The sequence below is a fragment of the Pongo pygmaeus genome, chromosome 21, assembly GCF_028885625.2.
Source record: "Pongo pygmaeus isolate AG05252 chromosome 21, NHGRI_mPonPyg2-v2.0_pri, whole genome shotgun sequence".
NCBI lineage: Eukaryota > Metazoa > Chordata > Mammalia > Primates > Hominidae > Pongo > Pongo pygmaeus.
This window is the reverse complement of record NC_072394.2, coordinates 52,676,804-52,697,296: the sequence shown is the minus strand read 5'-3', so window position 1 is coordinate 52,697,296 and position 20,493 is coordinate 52,676,804. Positions and strand designations below refer to the sequence as shown.

The 20,493-nt window shown below is 44.9% G+C and overlaps 1 protein-coding gene across 9 annotated transcripts in view; it reads left to right on the top strand.

Annotated features, from left to right (window-relative positions):
• Nucleotides 1-15,443, top strand: part of UBE2V1 (ubiquitin conjugating enzyme E2 V1) — a 34,848-nt gene extending 19,405 nt beyond the window's left edge. For 4 of the 9 annotated variants that reach the window (XM_063659332.1, XM_063659335.1, XM_063659333.1 and 1 more), the window contains 3 exons: nt 8,329-8,400; nt 12,319-12,444; nt 13,658-15,443. In XM_063659332.1, coding sequence (XP_063515402.1) covers nt 8,329-8,400; nt 12,319-12,444; nt 13,658-13,804 — 345 coding nt within the window. In that variant the 3' untranslated portion in view covers nt 13,805-15,443. Of the gene's footprint in view, nt 1-74; nt 94-8,328; nt 8,450-12,318; nt 12,445-13,657 lie in introns of those variants that run through there. The other 5 variants (XM_054466506.2, XM_054466507.2, XM_063659336.1 and 2 more) reach the window with 4 other exon arrangements.
• The last annotated feature ends 5,050 nt before the right edge of the window (nt 15,444-20,493 follow it).

Sequence of the window (20,493 nt, the reverse complement as noted above, 5' to 3'; positions counted from 1 at the left end):
ATGGTATATTTTCTGAAATGTGGCTATTCTTTTTTGACCAGTTTCAGTTTATATATTTGAACCTCCTCTGATGCTGTTTAACCCCTCTAAATGGTAAGCAAAAACCTGTTTAGACTCATAGTGTGAATTTATATGACAATGTAGACAGTGAGGTGTGAAGTCATTGCACCATCAGATGTCATTCAGAACAATCTCTGGGCTAACCAAATAACTAGGCCCTAGGTATAGCCAGCATTCCTGAAGCCAGTCTCCAAATGAACTCTGGAAAGCCTTCCCAGTTGTGGTTTTTCTTCACTGTCTCCCAGGTCTGCCGTGCACCTGTATCCTAGTTCCTTGGGCCATTCAGCAAAGGTCCCTTGCCAGCCTGTCAGCTCCTGGTCTATTCCAGGCACTACTAGACCCAGAGGCCTTTGCAAAAAAGACGAAGACAATGAGGATGGGGAAAAGGGGCCTCTTTCAGACCTTCCTGATTGTGAGAGTTCCCAGTCTTCATAATGCCAGCCAACTGTTTTTTGAGGACACATAGTAAACCCTCAAGAAATGTCTCTTAACTCTCACAAGACCCTATTGTTAGGTGCAATTGCATTCCATTTTACAGATGAGGAGACAAACTCAGAGGAGTCAAGTCTCTTGCCCAAAGTCACATAGCTGGTAACCCCCAAACCAGATCTGACTCCAGAGCCTGTGCTCTTAACCACTGTGCTGTGGTGTCTCCCTTTTGTTTACATTTTGAGTTTTCATCTGTTACCATTATAGAAGATACCAATCAAGTAGTAACTTGATGTAGGAGTCAAGAAATCGATTTCCATACTGTGACACACACTTCAGACAAGTAGTAAGGGCTTCTGCCTGAATGTAGCAAGACCTGTCCTGTGTCTGCTTGTGTTTAAGGATGATGACGACATTCATTCATTCTTTTGATTGTGTGCAGGACTCTGCACTAGCACTGTGGGAGCAGAAAGACATGTAGGGCATGGCCCCGGCTGGAACAGGGACAAGTGACATGTTCGTTAAGTGTTAGGACACTAATACTCACTTCAGATGGTCATCAACACTCATGGTGAATGATTGGCTTTGCCATTTAATGTTGCTTCTTAAGTCATTTTGTGACCCTATAGTTTTGTGGAGTTTTAAAAATATATACATTCGATCTGTTTTTACTCATTTCTTTATTCTTTTTTTCCTATGAAAACCAGAATTTTCTGTCTGCTAAATACTGGGGAAAACCCAATCTAGAAATCCTGTTTCTCCATGGAGATAATTTTCTTTGCTGTCTCTGAAGGTCCATCATATACTGACGTCTTCTTCACTGCATGTCTTCTCTTCCTAAGAATGATTTCGGTTTCTTGAGGATGAGAACTGTGCCTCCTTCCTTACTTCCCAGAATACCTAGAAATGACTCAGAATGGGGTACTAAATAGATTTGTTTTTTTTTTTTTTTTTTTTTAAAGTTTTTTTTTTCTTTTATTGTAATTATTATTATTATTCTAAATAGATTTGTTAATCAACTTACTGATTTACAGGTTCTAAAATACTGAGAATTGAACCAATGTACAACATTGCGATACACTAAATACCACTGAATTGTACACTTTCAAAAAAACAATAACAATGAATCAGTAAGTTCTGCTGAAAATATTCTATCTGCCTAAAACAGCTTGGGCTACCCTGAATTTCAGTTTATCTCTTTCCAAAAGAGGCTTTGGAAGTTGTAATGCGTAGCTACGGTATGCCGGGAGTCCTCCATGTATTTGTTTTTAGTAACAGCTTTATTGGGATAGAATTCACCCTTTTAAATGTACAGTTCAGTGGTCTCATATTCAGAGCTGTGCATCCGTCACTAATTTCAGAACGTTTTCATCACCTCAAAAAGGAACCCCATACCCATCGGTAGGCACCCCCCATTCTCCCACATCCCCCATTTCCCATCTTTGACAATCATCAGTCTACTTTCTAGCTCAGTGAATTTGCCTTTTCTGAACATCTATTATAAATGGAATTCTACAGTATGTGGCCTTTTGTGACTGGCTTCCTTTACTCGGCATAATTTTTTCAAGATTCAAACATATTGTAACATCTATCAATACTTTTATTCTTCTTATGGCTGAATAATATTCCATTGTACAGATATGCCATATTTTGTTTTTCCATTTGTTGATGAACATTTGAGTTGTTTCTACCTTTTGGCTATTATAAATAATGCTGCTAGGAACATTTATATACAGGTTTGTATGTGGACATATATTTTCTTTTTATTTTTTTAATCTACACCTGCTGGAATAGATGGACATAGTTTTTGTTTTTGGCTACCTAATTTTTCCTCCTTTGAAGATGGACATATATATAATTATATATTCTATAATGCATTATATAATATATAATGCATATGTTATATGTTATATATATTACATATACTGTATATATAACAAATATATATGATATGTAATATGTATAATATATTACATATAATTATATATAAGATATATAATTATATATATTTTTATTTAAAGAAAAGCAAATCCTCTAAGCCTATATATATTATATATAACATACATAATATATAACATATATATAACATACATAATATGTAACATATATATATATATATATATTTTTTTTTTTTTTGAGTTGGAGTCTCGCTCTGTCTCCCAGGCTGGAGTGCAGTGGCGCAATCTCAGCTCACTGCAACCTCTGCCTCCCGGGTTCAAGCAATTCTCTGCCTCAGCCTCCCGAGTAGCTGGGATTACAGGTGCCCGCCACCACGCCCAGCTAATTTTGTATTTTTAGTAGAGACGGGGTTTCACCATCTTAGCCAAGCTGATCTTGAACTCCTGACCTCATGATCCACCCACCTCGGCCTCCCAAAGTGCTGGAATTATAGGTGTGAGCCATTGCGCCCAGCCGGAGATACATTTTTGAATTCCCCTGGGTGTATACCTAGGAGTGGAATTGCTGGATCATATGGTAACTGTGTTTAACATTTGGAGGAAATGCCAAACTGTTTCCCAAAGTGGCTGCACCATTTTACATTCCTACTAGCAATGCCTGAGAGTTCCCATTTCTCCACATTCTCACCAACACTTGTTATTGTCTTTTCACCCCTGTAGTTTTTATTATCCTGGTTCCCCAAGGTTAGAAACTAAGTCATAAAAGGAACTATCTGCATGTAGATGCTTCCTGTGACCAGTCTTTTATGATTAGCACATGAGCTATTTGCTGTGTAACTCGAATATCCACATAATTATTAAAGCGTCTAAATAGAGCACTTGAGTAACTCATCTCCCTATTAGGTTTTTGTTATTGTTTTACTCAAAAGAACATTTTCCATCAAAATTTCAGAGGTTTGTACTATATGATCCAGGAATTCTTCTAGGAATTTACTTTCCAATTTCTCTTGAATGTATTGCCCAAAGGCAGTGTACAAAATTATTTCATGCAGCATTGTCAGTAGTAGCAAAATATTGGAAACAACATCATTGTCTTTGAGTATACCATATTATGTCCTGTTTAGCTGTTGAACAATGAGACAGATTGGTGTGTGCTGAAATGGAATGATCTCCATGATGTTGTGAAAAAGCAAATTATAAAACAGGAGACAGAGTATGCTGCCAGTTGGAGTGGGGGGCCTTGGGGGCAGAGGAAGAGCTCATGCATACACTGCTTCTGTGTGCTTAGAATACCCCTGGAGGAATGGGAAAGAAGCTGCTGACAGTGGTTGTCTTCTTCAGAAGGGAGCTGGCTGGCTAGGGCTGGAGTGGAAAGGAAACTTACTTTTTACCATATACCCTTCTGTACTCTTTGAATGTTTTAGTCATATGTGTGTGCTGTTTGAATAGTGCCCCCACCTTTTTTGTTTTTATTTAAAGAAAAGCAAATCCTCCAAACCTAAAAACAAAGCTTCTGAGCCAACTACTCCTTGCACAATTCTGGCAAATGTCTAGCTGTCCACAGCATTAGACATGGAATATTTCTACTTCGACCACAGAAGTACTAACAATAGTCAAGTTATATAGAGCAGAGTTTCTCAGCCTGGGCATATAGGGCTGGTTCTTTTCTTTGTCATGGGGGTGCTAGGTATGTGCATTGTAGGCTGTTTAGCAGCATCCCTGGCCTCTACTCACTAGATGCCAGCAGTACCCCCTGTCTCCATTGCAACAACCATAAATGTGTCTAGGCAATGCTCGATCCTCCCTTCCCCTTCCCAGCAGAGGGGCAAAAATTGCCCTCATTGAGAAGCACTGTTGTGCCTCTGGGGTTCTCCAAAGTAGCGTTTTTTCTGTTTTTTTTTTGAGATGGAGTCTTGCTCTGTTGCCCAGGCTGGAGTGCAGTGGCATGATTTCAGCTCACTGCAGTCTCTGTCTCCCGGGTTCAAGCGATTCTCCTGCATCAGCCTCCCTAGTAACTGGGATTATAGGCACACACCACCACACTCGGCTAATTTTTATATTTTTAGTAGAGACAGGTTTTTGCCATGTTGGCCAGGCTGGTCTCAGACTCCTGACCTCAGGTGATCTGCCCGCCTTGGCCTCTCAAAGTGCTGGGATTACAGGCGTGAGCCACCACACCCGGCCAAGTGTTTTATGGGTGGATTAGAGCCTGGATGTGTGTTTATACCCTGAAGTACTTGGTCCCCATGCTTCAGAGGAACTGAACATAATTACAGGGGTGTAGGAAATAAAAGGAAAGTGATCCTTTCTCTGATTCATTATGCTCACCATCGAATGAAACTTAAGTTGGTGTATGGTGTGTTTCTACCCACTTTTGCTGTGGGTATGCAAATGTAAATATATATCTTTTTTAAGAAAAATGGGATCTTCCTATGCATAATGTTTTACAACTTAATTTTTTTTCACCTAATAGATGGTGGACATCTTTCTATATCAGTGCATATTGACTGATCTCTTTTTTAAAAGCTTTGAGGCCGGGCGTGGTAGCTCACACCTGTAATTCCAGCACTTTGGGAGGCTGAGGCGGGCAGATCACCTGAGGTCAGGAGTTCAAGACCAGCCTGGCCAATATGGTGAAACCCTGTCTCTACTAAAAAAGTACAAAAATTAGCTGGGCGCGGTGGCAGATGCCTGACTCAGGAGGCTGAGGCAGGAGAATCACTTGAACCCGGGAGGTAGAGGTTGCAGTAAACCAAGATCTCGCCACTGCTTGCGACAAGAGCGAGACTCCATCTCAAAAAAAAAAAGCCTTAAGTTATATGACTGATTAATGAATATGAATATATTCTTGTAAAAATTTTTAATGACAAAAGCCCAGGTGTGGTGATTCACGCCTGTAATCCCAGCGCTTTGGGAGGCCGAAGCAGGTGAATCACTTGAGTTCAGGAGTCGAGACCAGCCTGGCCAACATGTTGAAACCCCATCTCTACTAAAAATACAAAAATTAGCCAGGCGTAGTGATGCGCGCCTGTAGTCCCAGCTACTCAGGAGGCTGAGGAGGGAAAATCGCTTGAACCCAGGAGGCAGAGGTTTCAGTGGGCCAAGATCATACCACTGGACTCCAACCTGGGTGACAGAGTGAGACTCTTGTCTCAAAAACAAATTTTTTTTTCAACAATACAGAGTATATAGAATAAGAAGTTAACTTAGTCCCACTTTAGCTCTGTGTCAGTCAGGAAAAGAGAAATCATACCAGGTAATTTTTTTCCCAGCTTTATTGAGGTGTAATTGATAAATAAAAACTGTATATATCCAAGGTATACAATGTGATGATTTGATGTACATATACATTGTGTAATGATTACCACAACCAAATTAATCAGCGCATCCATCACCACACGTAGCTACCTTGTGTGTCTGTGGAAAGGACACCTAAGATCTACTCTTTTACCAAATTTCAAGTAAACAATCCAGTATTATTAACTATAGTCACCATGCTTTACATTAGATTCCCAGAACTTACTCATAACTGAAAGTTTGTGCCCTTTGACCAGTATCTCCCCTTACACCCTGGTCCCTGTCAACCATTGTTCTGTTCTCTGCCTCTGTGAGTTCTACTTTTAGATTCCACGTATAAGTGAGATCATACACTTTTTGTCTTTCTGTGTCTGGCTGATTTCACTTAGCATAATGTCCTTCAGGCTCATCCATGTTGTCATGACTAGCAAGATTTCTTTTTTTTTTGAGACAGAGTCTCACACTGTCACCCAGGCTGGAGTGCAGTGGCGCCATCTCGGCTCACTGCAAGCCCCGCCTCCCAGGTTCAAGCAGTTCTCCGATGGGCAGGATTTCTTATTTATGGCTGAATAATATTTCATTGTGTGATATATGCCATATTTTCTCTAGGACATTTAAGTTGTTTCCATATATTGGCTATTGTGAATAACTGTGCAATGAGCGTGGAAGTGCAGATGATCTCTTTGAGATACTGATTTAATTTCCTTTGGATCTATATCCAATACTAGGCAACAGAGATAATTTAATATAGGAAGTTGATCAAATAGATGTTGGACTAAAAAATCAAAGAAGGCACACTATGAGAACACAGAGATACTGCTGCAGAAACAGTAACCACCCTCTGGGTTTGGGAGGCCAGGAGAGGAAGCTTGGGCTGTCAGAACCTGGCACTTGGGGAAAAGGTGCCCCCTCTGCTGCTGCTGGCACCTGCGGGGCAGGGGCAAGGCTGGTTGGGGGAGTGCAAAAGACACTGAAGCCCAGAACCAGCTCTTGCTGCTGAGGTGAGGGGCTCATACTGGGGTGATACCTAAAGGAACAGCAAGCAAATGTGAAGGGGCAAATGCCTCCTCCTTTTTATTTTCTATTAGGATCATGTGGTTAATTTGACCATTCAGTCCTTAAGTCTGAGTGCCACCCAAATATTCTACAACCTAACTAGAGAAATGAAAACTTACTATTGCCTAGAGATGGGCCCCGTGCTCACTCAGAAGGATACCATGAGTGGTGGGAAGAGGGAGAGTCTCTGTACAAAGGATAATTGTGTCTTGTCGCTGTGCAGAGAGGTGCCCGCTGCTGCTGGCTAGGAAACTCCAAGCCCACTTCTCTCCACTCTGCTTTGGATGCTGGGGCTGGGACTCTGCACACTACACTTTTCCTTTGTCAGCTGGCTTCCTCTGAAGGTTCCACCAGTCAGGGACACAAGAGAGAGCCTGAAAGGCATGGGGAAGGGAAAAGGGATTTGCTGTATCCTGTTTGCCTGTTTGTTCTGTCCATACCACCCTGGTAACAGCCCTTCATCCTGGCATCAGCAGTGGGTTTCAGCCTCCAGCTTTTTGGGGACATTCACAAAACCAGCCTCATCACATCCCACCAAGCCCCCTCCTTGGAGGTTCTAGCAGCAGCCAGGCAGCACCCCTTCCTCAGAGTTCTGAGTTCAACTCTGCAGACCTCTTCCTTAGCCTCCAACCCTGGTAAACTCAACCCTGGTAAACTCCAGCTTATTCCCCCCTCCCTTAAGAGTTTCCATCCTGCTTCATTTCGTTATTACATCTGTGTTAGCTTAGATTCCCTTTGAACATTTTCAGTCCACTGACGCCTGTTTAACCAATGTCTTATATTAAATTCTGTTATAAAACCTAGTGTGGAGTCTTTTTTCCTGACTTATCCCTAACTGCCATATCACCACTCTTCTCCCCAACAGTTACTGTGATCTGCATTCTAACAGCATGTACCCACATTGTACATTAAACGTAATTTGTATATAACTACATAAGATTCGAACTGAATAGCAGGTGACTGGTTGACCTAATGTTTCCTTTTTGTATGTTTAGATTTTGTAATTTTCCTTGCATATTTTTGTAATTAATACCTTTTTCCTTTTCTCATATCTCATACTTTTTTTTTTTTTTTTTTTGAGATAGGGTCTCATTCTGTCACCCAGGCTGAAGTGCAGTGACACAATCACAGCTCACTGCAGCCTTGACCTCCTGGGCTCAAGTAATCCTCCTGCCTCAGCCTCCCAAGTAGCCAAGACCACAGGCGCACCACCACGCCTGGCTAATTTTTTTTTACTTTTTGTAGAGACAGGGTCTCGCTTTGTTGCCCAGGCTGGTCTTGAACTCCTGGGCTCACACAGTCCTCCTGTCTTGGCCTCCCAAAGTGCTGAAATTACAGGCGTAGGCCACCGTGCCTAGCCTAGCTCATACATTTTTAAAACAAATTTTATTTTCTAATACTTACAGGCTTATAGAAAAGTTGCAAAGGTAGTACTTCCTGTACTACCTTTTCTCTGTTGCTAGCATCTTATGTTAGTATGGTACATTTGTCACAACCAATAAACCAATGTTGATACATTATTATTAGCTAAAGTCCATACTTTATTTAGGTGTTCTTTGTTTTTACTTATATCTGTTTTTTGTTCCAGAATCCCATCCAAGATACCACATTACACTTAGTCGTCATATCTCTGGCTCCTCGTGGCAATGACATTTCTCAGGTTTTTCTTGTTTTTGATGCCCTTGGCTGTTTTGAGGAGTACTGGTCAGGTATTTTGTAGACTGTCTCTCTATTGGAATTTGTCTTTTTTTGTTTTAATGATTAGACTGGGGTTATCTCATATATATGCATTTGGCCCAGGAAAAATTAATAATCTCCAGGCTCTGGGCCTGTAGTGCCTAATGGACGAAGTAGCCTGTGTGCACACAAATATACCCAGAATTGGAAGAAAGTGTATGTCCGCTTTTATAGGCTATACATATCCTACAGTGTATCGTCCATACCCGGTGCCATGTTTTGCCAGTCATTCGTGTGTGTGTGTGCCCAAGGAGTGTCCCTCGGCCTTTGAGAAGGCTACGAAGTCTCCGGGTTATATGAATATGCCATGTTCATATAGTCCCTTGCAAGTAGACATGTAGATTGTAGTTATTTTTGCTATTGCAGACAGTCCTTCACATTTTGTGCACAAGTATGCGTCTCTCTGAAGGAAATTGCTAGGAAGGGGCCTGCTGGTCTGAACATGCCCATTTCACCTGTTGATGAGCACTGCCAAACGGCTCCACAAAGCATGAGGCATATCAACCAAGTGGAAAGTGTTTGTTTCATGATCAAATAATGAATCTTAAGAGCAGTATTTCTCACAGACAGAATGTTCCAGCAATTCTCCTTCAGGCACATTTCCTTTGCTGAAACCTTTTTAGCAGGTCCCTGGAGCACTCATGAACAAAATAAAAGAAAAAAAAACCAGAAACCCTGTAACCCTGTTTTCTATTAAAGTCTAGCTTGGGGCTTTTTTTTTTTTTTTTTTTTTGGGACAAAGTGTTGTTCTGTCACCCAGGCTGGAGTGCAGTGGTGCAGTCTCGGCTCACTGCAACTTCCACCTCCCAGGTTTAAGCAGTTCACCTGTCTCAGCCCCCCGGTTAGCTGGGACTACAGGCACCTGCCAATATGCCTGGCTAATTTTTGTATTTTTAGTAGAGACAGGGTTTCATCATGTTGGCCAGATGGGTCTCGAACTCCTGACCTCAGGTTATCCACCCGCCTCGGCACCCCCAAATGCCAAGATTACAGGCGTCAGCCACCGCACCCAGCCTTAGCTTGGGGTTTTTTGTCTTTTTTTTTTTGAGATGGAGTCTCTCACTGTCGCCCAGGCTGGAGTGCAGTGGCGCAATCTCAGCTCACTGCAAGCTCCACCTCCCGGGTTCTTGCCATTCTCCTGCCTCAGCCTCCCAAGTAGCTGGGACTATAGGCGCCCACCACCACACCTGGCTAATGTTTTGTATTTTTAGTAAAGACAGGGTTTCACCATGTTAGCCAGGATGGTCTCGATCTACTGACCTCGTGATCCGCCTGTCTCGGCCTCCCAAAGTGCTGGGATTACAGGCGTGAGCCACCTCACCCGGCCTTAGGTTGGGGCTTTTAAATGACCCTTCAGGTGTGTGTCTGTGATGACTTGAGGCTTTTTTTTACTGTGTTCCAGTGAAATTACCAGATGAATATCAGTGGTGAGAAATTTGATTCCTTAAAATGTAAGGAATTTCATCCTGGAATTGTGTGACAAAACCAGGGAGTATGATTTTTGCTCCATTCAGGATCTATTCAGTCGACACTGAGTGTGTAGCTGTTGATGGAGACCGTGATAGGTTCTGAGGATGGATCTCTTATATTTTCCATAAATCTGTATGTGAGTCATGCCTTTGTTTGCTTCCTACTTGTTCTGTTTACTGGGTTGTTTTTTTTTCCTTTGAGGAAACACCTTAATTGCAATGAGGTGTTTATTTTATAATATAAAAGTGTGAAGAGAAACATTCATTCAACAAACATTTGAATACCAATTCAGTTGAGGGCCCCTGTCAAGGCCCCCACCCTCCTTTTTCTGTGTTTAGTGAGGGTGTCTGATACATAACTGAGCCTCAGTTGGGAGGGGCTGAGGGGTTCGGGAGGACTCCAAGGGGAAGCAGCTGGGGTGAGAGCCCCAGGATGGAGAGAACTTGGCAAGGTTGAAGAGGAATGGTGGGCAGAGGAGGGAGAAGTGTAAAAGAAGAGGCAGTTAGGGCTGCCCGGGTCAGTCTGGGAACTTTGGCTTCCTCTTCAGGTCACTAGGAGCCATCAGAGGGTTAAGCCAGCAGAGACAGCTTCCTGTTTTTAAGACGTCGGTCTGGCTGCTGCTGTGCCGGGAGCAAGAGAGAAAGAGACTTGGGGGAATTCAGAAGAGGTGACGGTGGTGGAGGAAAGTGGATGGATACGGGGTCACTTTCAGAGGTAGAACAGTGGGACCTTCTGACCGCTGGCAGGTAGAGGGTAAGGGAGAGGGGAATTGGGTTACCTGCTAGTTTTTGCTTTAGCTAACTGGGTAGATGCTGATGTCACTCACTGAGGAAGAAGAGGGCAGGTTGAGGGTAGGTAAAAATTCACAGTTTTGGTTTGGTTATAGTTTGGGATCCCTGTGGACAAGAAAAGTTTCCATGGGTATATTATGAATGCCTTCTGAATCAAGGGTTTAAATCACATCCTCTGATTTATTCTCCCCAAAGACCACTAGATGCCGCTGTTTACACGGGAGCAATTATGCAGTACAAGACTCCTTTACTGAGGAGAGGGCACTGATGCCGGAGAGGGCACTGATGCTGGAGAAGGCACTGATGCCTGAGAGGGGAGCCCCTGCCTTTGAGGGGGTTACTCTTAACTGGGAGACATCACCCTTCAGTGTGGTCTTCAGACACATGTGATAGCAGTGTGACTTCATATGGGACGGAAAGCTAGGAACTAGGTAGTGTTTGAGCTGAGTCTTCAGGGTTGCAAGGCATTTCAGGTGGGGGCAGGACGCTCCAAGCAGAAGGAACAGCCGGGCAACAGAGCATGTCTCGCTGCTCATGGGGTAGACGGTACGGTGAAGAGGTTATTGGCATAGGGGGTTGGACTTTGCAGTGTTTCTCAACAAAAGTGCAGTTAGCCTTTTAAGAAGGACTGTTTTTGGCTGGGTGCGGTGGCTCACGCCTGTAATCCCAGCACTTTGGGAGGCTGAGGAGGGCAGATAAGCTGAGGTCAGGAGTTTGAGACCAGCCTGACCAACATGGAGAAACCCCGTCTCTACTAAAAATACAAAATTATCCGGCCATGGTGGCACTTGCCTGTAATCCCAGCTACTCAGGAGACAGGAGAATCACTTGAACCCAGGAGGCGGAGGTTGCGGTGAGCCGAGATCGCACCATTGCACTCTAGCCTGGGCAACAAGAGCAAAACTCCGTCTCAAAAAAAAAAAAAAAAAAAGATGGTTTTTCCCTGTGCCACCTCACCCATTGAATGCCAGTAAATCTCTCAGGTCAGACCAAAAAAAAAAAAAAAAAAAAAAAAAGACTGCAGGGAGGGATGGAACACCCCAGTTGAAATCCCTTACCCAGTACCTAACCCCAGAGTGATGGAGAAGGGGGAAGCAGCTCTGAGTCTGCACCCCTCCCTCATCTTGTCTTAATTTTGAGGTTCTCTAAAGCAGTGGCCTGTTCTGTGCTTTAATACCACATAGTGGTATTTAACTGATGGGCTGATGATCCTGGTGAGTGGACATTTAACTTGGCTTCCTAGAGTAGAGAATGCCTCTTACCATTCCCCAGAGAAGGACTGCAAAGTAGAGAAATTAACATAAAAACAGGTCCCTCTGATTAGACTTAATACTAACTTAAAACTTCACTGGTACTAGCTTAAATGCTCCATCTTCTTTGTATTCCCCCAAGGCCCGGAAGTCATATAAACTAGTGTAGGAACTAGTATAGAACTGCTGACCTACCACAGAACAAGTAGACTCCATGCTGGAAGCAGATATACCAGTTCTACAGTCAGGGATAAATGGGGTTTCACAAGCTCTACCTTTTTGAATGCTTCGTTTGTAATTGCGTGACATCTCTGTACCCTTTTTTTCCAGACAATTTATGAAAACCGAATATACAGCCTTAAAATAGAATGTGGACCTAAATACCCAGAAGCACCCCCCTTTGTAAGATTTGTAACAAAAATTAATATGAATGGAGTAAATAGTTCTAATGGAGTGGTAAGTTGTTTTTTCTGCCCCACTTGTTCCTTGGAGTTGACAATTGCTTTGTACTTAACATCAGGAGCTTTTAGACTGGGCCCAATTCCTATGTTCTTTGGTTATTTGTTGATAAACTGTATCACTGTGCATAGGAGCACAGACTTGGGATGGGGCCTGTTTCCCAATTATATCTGGCAATCATTCATACAGCACTTACCCTGGGCTAGTTCTATGCTGGTCACTTTGAGATATGAGCTCTTTCCTCATGCCACCCCGATGAGGTAGAGATGAGGAAACTGAGGCACAGACGTGGAAGATCTTCCCCAGGGCTACACCTTTACCCCCTGGGCCTTATTTGTGAACCACTGGCATGTAATTTTTTTTTCCTTTAATGGCCTTGCTTTTTTATTTTTACTACCATAAATGAAAAACCTGTCTCAGTTGTCATAACTGGGCGATAATGGCAACAGTAAATATTACAAAAACAGAGCAATGTTAATAAATCTTGACTCCATATGTCATTTGCCAAAAGCCTTGAGCCTTTGAGGCCTGCTCTCCTATTCAAAGAGGAGATCAGCAAGTGTTGAAGGGATGCTACACATGTTAACGTCACGCCAAGCCTTCGTCTTTGAGATACTCAGAAGACTGGAAAATTGAAAAGAGATGAGCTTCATTACAGTGTGTTTAGTGTTTAATCCTGAATCTGAGTTCCACCTAAAGTCCTGAGCCCAGAGCTCAACTTATGCTTTGGGGAATTTATTCTGGGAAATGCTGTCCTAACCTGAGAGGTGCTGGCTCTGTGGCAGGCCCTTGTCACTAGAGCAGGGGTCCTGGCCACCCTTTGCTTTGGCTGTCTGTACTGCCCTACATGCACATCTGTCCCCCTGACCTGGGCGCAGTGAAGAGGACAGGCCCTGAGCCCGGCAGCAGCCAGCCCAGCAACGGCCATTATTGGAGAGCCAAGTAGGGCTGGGTTGAGTCTCACCCAAGTGTCAGTACCACCATTTCCTTATCCCAGATAGTAATCGTTCAGGGCACAAAAGGGAAAGGCAGGCTGACTGGAGGGAGGGACTCTAGCAGGTAGGTATTCCGCATGTAAGGTATTAGGATTAGCAGCAGGTTCAGCTTGAAAAGTAAATCTTACTCCAGTTTGCACCTTAGCTTAACCCCAGCATATAGCTGTTTTGTTTGAGAGTCTGAGAGTAATTTGCTTTTGTTTGCCTTGTTGTAGGTGGACCCAAGAGCCATATCAGTGCTAGCAAAATGGCAGAATTCATATAGCATCAAAGTTGTCCTGCAAGAGCTTCGGCGCCTAATGATGTCTAAAGAAAATATGAAACTCCCTCAGCCGCCCGAAGGACAGTGTTACAGCAATTAATCAAAAAGAAAAACCACAGGCCCTTCCCCTTCCCCCCCATTCGATTTAATCAGTCTTCATTTTCCACAGTAGTAAATTTTCTAGATACGTCTTGTAGACCTCAAAGTACTGGAAAGGAAGCTCCCATTCAAAGGAAATTTATCTTAAGATACTGTAAATGATACTAATTTTTTGTCCATTTGAAATATATAAGTTGTGCTATAACAAATCATCCTGTAAAGTGTAACCACTGTCCACATAGTTGAACTTCTGGGATCAAGAAAGTCTATTTAAATTGATTCCCATCATAACTGGTGGGGCACATCTAACTCAACTGTGAAAAGACACATCACACAATCACCTTGCTGCTGATTACACGGCCTGGGGTCTCTGCCTTCTCCCCTTACCCTCCCGCCTCCCTCCGTCCCTGCAACAACAGCCCTCTAGCCTGGGGGGCTTGTTAGAGTAGATGTGAAGGTTTCAGGTCGCAGCCTGTGGGACTACTGCTAGGTGTGTGGGGTGTTTCGCCTGTACCCCTGGTTTCTTTAAGTCTTAAGTGATGCCTCTTCCAAGCCATCATCCTGTCCCCATGCTCCTCCACTCCCGCCCTTGGCCGAAGCATAGATTGTAACCCCTCCGCTCCCCTCAGAGATTGGCCTTTGGTGAGGAATTCAGGGCTTTCCCCATATCTTCTCTCCCCCACCTTTATCGAGGGGTGCTGCTTTTTCTCCCTCCTCCTCAAGTTCCTTTTTGCACCGTTACCACCCAACACCTTCCATGACACTTCCTTGCTTTGGCCAGAAGCCATCAGGTAAGGTTGGAAAGAGTCTCTGACCTCCCTTGTTTAGTTTTGGAACCGTATTCACTCACTCTCCACCAGCCTGGGAAATGAATATTGGGTCCTCAGCCCTGCCACCCTCTGCTGTCATCAGCTGATGCATTGTTTTTAGCTCAGGTTTTGATAAGGTGAAAAGAATAGTCACCAGGGTTACTCAGACCTGCCAGCTCTCGGAGTCCTTGGTGGTTGAACTTGGAGAAAGACCACATGAAGATACTTGTAAGCACACATGATCCCTCTGAATTGTTTTACTTTCCTGTAATTGCTTTTGCTTTTAAAAATTGAAGAAGTTTTAAACAGGGCTTTCATTTGGTCATCCTTGCAATCCACTGGGGTCTAGTTTGGAATCTGACAACTGGAACAAAAAGAACCTTGCATCCGGTGCATGCCTTGGTTTTGGTGCTGCTGCTGCTTCCCAAGATCCTCAGCAGGGATTAAGAAAGAACCCGGTGTGCACAGCAGATCCCCAAAATTGGTGGGCTTGACCTCCTGGCAGATTGCTGCGTCTTTCCACTTGCTGTTCAGGACCACTAAATGCTGAAATGTGGATGCATACCGAAATAAAAGCAATTCATTGTGTACTAAAGGTTTTTTTTTTTTTAATTTAGTATTTGTGTGAAACCACCTTTTGAAGCAGCAACTATCAAGTCTGAAAAGCAATTGATGTTTCCATTAATCTTTTTCTGGGGGGAAAACCTTAGTTCTAAGGATTTAACATCCTGTAAGTGAAGTTTAACATAACAGTATTCCATAAGCAGCCTTTTTATTGTCAGACCATTGCCTGATTTTAATATAATAAAAAAAGTGTGCGTTAATATTTCACAGGCTGTACTTCTCTTCCTCTTGACATATTAGGGACAGAATTTAATGTTTTAGATGCTTTGGGATTCAAATTGACATCCTAAAGCAGGGGTCGGCAAACTTTCTAAAAGGGCCTAAATTAGTAAATATATAGGCTTTGCAGGCCAAGAGGCAAAATCTAAGGACATTGTGTAAGTACTTATATTCTGAGAGAAAACACATTTCCCAAATTTTTAATTGGTGAAATTCAAAGTGGAATTCAGTTTATTTATAATGTTACTGGCCCACTAATGTGAGGACTGGAGTTCTTTTAGGAGATAACATGTTGTTTAATTGGGATTCATTAGTGTTTCCTATCATCAAGCCTCTTGCAAATGTTCATCTGTAAAAATAATTCTTCATGCTAAAAGCCATACAGAATCAGTCAGTGGGCTAGATTTGGCCCATGGATCATAGTTTGCCAACCCCTGTCCTAAAGATGGTAGGTTTTTGTTTTTTTGTTTTTTATTTTTGAGACAGAGTTTTGCTCTTGTTGCCCAGGCTGGAGTGCAATGGCGCGATCTCAGCTCACTGCAACCTCCACCTCCCAGATTCAAGCGATTCTCCTGCTTTAGCCTCCCAAATAGCTGGGATTACAGGCACCCGCCACCACACCCAGCTAGTTTTTTGTAGTTTTGGTAGAGATGGGGTTTCACCATGGTGCCCAGGCTGGTCTTGAACTCCTGACCTCAGGTGATCCGCCCACCTTGGCTTCCCAAAGTGCTGGAATTCCAGGCGTGAGCCACTGTGCCCAGCCCAAGATGGTAGTTTAAAAAAGGGTTCTTCCTTTGGTTTATGTAGCCTCACAGGTCTTGAGCTATTAAGCCTCCACTAGAAGCCATTTATTGGCTGGACTTAGTAGTCTATTCAGAGAAAAAAAAAAATCATAGGATTGTCACATGTATTTCTGATGTTTAAAAAACAATTTTTTTTATCTGATGATTAACGATTTGTCTACCATCTACTGCATATGCAGTGGGAACGTGTCTGGTTTTTACCCAGAGCTTGAACTTCCTGCTGTAGTCCCAACTACACACAGGTACGACCTTGGTGCCCTGTGGCAGGAGCAGGCTATTCCCTCTGGCTGTTGGGGCCAGCTCAGCTGTGAGAAGAGCTGGCTGTAACGAAAGGGCCAGGTTCTTCCCAACAGGCCACCCTCCAGAAAGCCCTGCCCAGATTTCTTTGGATGGTCTTTGGAGTCCTCTGCAGGGACTGGTGCCCTTCAGTTCTGAAAGTATATACATTGGGCCAGAGAAAGCTGTGGGTTCTTCATCCTCAGTCAGCCCTCCCAAGGGAGGAGAGGAGAGGTTCCAAAATTATTTCAGGCCAGATATGGTGGCCCACACCTGTAATTCTAACACTGGGAGGCCAAGGCGGGAGGATCACTTGAGTCCAGGAGTTTGAGACCAGCCTGAGCAACATAGCGAGACCCCTGTCACTATAAAAAGTTAAAAAATTAGCCAGTGTAGGTGGGCGCAGTGGCTTATGCCTGTAATCACAGCACATTGGGAGGCCGAGACGGGCAGATCACGAGGTCAGGAGATGGAGACCATCTTGGCTAACACCATGAAACCCTGTGTCTACTAACAATATGAAAGATTAGCCGGGCGTGGTGGCGGGTGCTGAAGCAGGAGAATGGTGTGAACCCGGGAGGTGGAGCTTGCAGTGAGCCGAGATTGCACCACTGCACTCTAGCCTGGGTGACAGAGCGAGACTCTCTCAAAAAAAAAAAAAAAAAATTAGCCGAGGTAGTAGTGCACGCCTGTAGTCCCTGCTAATCGGGAGGCTGAGGTGGGAGGATCACTTGAATCTGAGAGGTCGAGGCTGCAGTGAGCCATGATGGTGCCACTGCATCCAGCCTGGGCGACAGAGGAAAACCCTGTCTCTAAAAAATAAAATGGCCGGGCACGGTGGCTCACGCCTGTAATCCCAGCACTTTGGGAGGCTGAGGCGGGCGGATCACGAGGTCAGGAGATCGAGACCATCCTGGCTAACACGGTGAAACCCCATCTCTACTAAAAATACAAAAAATTAGCCAGGCGTGGTGGCAGGCACCTGTAGTCCCAGCTACTTGGGAGGCTGAGGCAAGAGAATGGCGTGAACCCAGGAGGTGGAGCTTGCAGTGAGCCAAGATCGCGTCACTGCACTCCAGCCTGAGCGACAGAGTGAGACTCCGTCTCAAATAAAAAATAAAAAATAAATAAAATGCTGCTGGAAAACCCCAGAACAAATTCGTGGTTAAATCTAAAGGTGGCCTCTTCTGTGGTGAGTGACCCCCAAGAGGAAAACAAATCCTGTCTCAAATCCTAGAGTGTGCACTTTACCTGGCTTCCCTGGGTCACACCTCCGGTCCCCAGCCCCTACCAGGTTTATGTACCAGAGGGGATGCGGGCTGGGTGGACCTGGGCTTAAGGCCTGTGAAACAACACTCAAAACCCTCTGAGACAGCTGTTTGGATCTGTGATCTTGTGGGCACTGTGTCCCATGTTTGTGTAATTTGCTCTTCCTTGGTGGTGGGTTTACAGGTGGTCTAAAGTTTATGGACAGAGTTTAGGCCTAGGGCACACAGGAAGTGCTTGTCTAAGGTTCAGATGTTGCCACGTTTTTGTTTTTGTTTTTTTCCGAGACGGAATCTTTCTCTGTCGCCCGAGTTGGAGTGCAGTGGAGTGGTCTTGACTCACTGCAACCTCCACCTCTTGGGTTCAAGCAATTCTGCCTCAGCTTTCCGGGTAGCTGGGACTACAGATGTGCGCCACCACGCCAAACTAATTTGTATTTTTAGTAGAGACAGGGTTTCACCATGTTGGCCAGGCTGGTCTTGAACTCCTGACCTCAGATGATCTGCCCACCTCAGCCTCCCAAAGTGCCGTGAGCCACCGCGCCCGGCCAGATGTTGCCACTTTTGCCAGGTGGTTTCCCTGGGTCACACCTCTGGTCTCCAGCCCCTGCCAGGTTTGTGTACCAGAGGGGATGCGTCCACTGGTAATTTTCACTGTGTGGAAACTTGTGGTGTGGGGAAACATCTGTCGTTACCTGACAAAGGTCGGGGAGGCAGCAGATGTAGAAAGTACCCCTTCTGGCTGACCAACAGCAAGCCAGCCATGGGGCCCCACTGCCCTGGATCTCTGACCAACTCTGGTCTTGGGGCAAGGGCCAGTTCCTTGGGCTGCATCTTCACTGGAGAAAGTTCTCCGGCCCTCTGGGTGGGAGCGTTGTTGGCTGTACTGCACCTTTAGCTGTGGTGTTGCATAACGATGTGGATGGTGTCACATAAACAGAGCGGCCCCTGCCTCTGTACCCCTTGCCACTCTGCCTGTGGATCCCTGCTTGGCCTTTTTTTTTAGACGGGGTTTCAATCTTGTTGCCCAGGCTGGAGTACAATGGCATGATCTCGGCTCACTGCAACCTCTGCCTCCTGGGTTCAAGATATTCTCCTGCCTCAGCCTCCTGAGTAGCTGAGATTACAGGCATGCACCACCATGGCTGGCTAATTTTATATTTTTATTAGAGACGGGGTTTCTCCATGTTGGTCAGGCTGGTCTCGAACTCTCAACCTCAGGTGATCCGCCCGCCTCGGCCTCCCAAAGTGCTGGGATTGCAGGCGTGAGCCACCGCACCCGGCCCCTGCTTGGCCTCTTGCACCTCCCCTCAGAGGACCTTAGGGAGCTCAGGGACAGCCACATTCCCTCTCTTGGCCTGTCCCTTCTTGACGTCACTCCCTCATCACCGAGCCTCATGACAAAGTTCAAGATACAGCGTTAGGGATTTCCTTACTTGGCAGAGGAGGAAATTCCTTTAAGAAGAGGTAGCTTGGCTGGGCGCAGTGGCTCACGCCTGTAATCCCAGCACTTTGGGAGGCCAAGGCAGGTGGATCACCTGAGGTTGGGAGTTCGAGACCAGCCTGACCAACACGGAGAAATCCTGTCTCTACTAAAAATACAAAATTAGCTGGGTGTGGTGGCGCATGCCTGTAATCGCAGCTACTCAGGAGGCTGAGGCAGGAGAATCACTTGAACCCTGGAGGTGGAGATTGTGGCAAGCTGAGATCACGCCATTGTACTCCAGTCTGGGCAACAAGAGTGAAACTCGGTCTCAAAAAAAAAAAAAAAAAAAGGCAGCTTGCGAAAGCTTCATTCTTTCCAGTTTGCAAGAAACGAGCTGCTGGGATGGGTGGATTGTACGGAGCTCTGAGCTCCAGATGATAGCAGATCAACCTCAAAGACTTCCTTGTGAGACCTGGGCCAGGTCACCTGCTAGATGCAGTCAGCTGTCACACACGGGCCAAGGTGACCTTGGGAGAGGGGAGACCTTAGGCTAGAGCCACCTCATTGCTGCTGGTGACCCTGTCACTGTGAGAAGAAGACACAGGCCACATCCTTGGGGTTCTGACATGTGTCTGATGTTATGCAGCTGGGTGGGGACAGGGGAGTGTGAAGGTGTTACTAAGTACTGGGCACATGGGCTGAGTGAATGCCAGATCTTTCTGATTTTCCAAGGAAGCTGTGAAGGCAGATTTTTACATGAAGTCTCCCCACATTTATGTGTCAAGTAACAGAGTTGGCCAGAGGCAGTGGCTCATGCCTATAATCTTAGCACTTTCGGAGGCCGAGGCTGGCAGATCCGCTGAGCCAACAAGTTTGAGACCAGGCTGTGCAACATGGTGAAACTCTGTCTCTACAAAAAATTTAAAATTAGCCGGGCATGGTGGCACATGCCTGTAGTTCTAGCTACTCGGGAGGCTGAGGTGGGAGGATCACCTAAGTCCAGGAGGTCGAGGCTGCAGGGAATCATGATAATGCCACTGCACTCCAACCTGGGCGACTGAGTGAGACCCTGTCTCAAAAAAACAAAACAAAACAAAAACCTCTCCTACCCCCTGTAGAACGAAATAAACTCATCCATGAGCTGTGCGCAGCACAGACCACAGTTGAGACTGCTATATGTGACTCTGTCACCAGCTGCCCCGATCCTCCCAAGATGGTCAATGTGATGTCCCTTTGACCTCTAGGAGGTCTGTGGTTCTGGCAGCTCT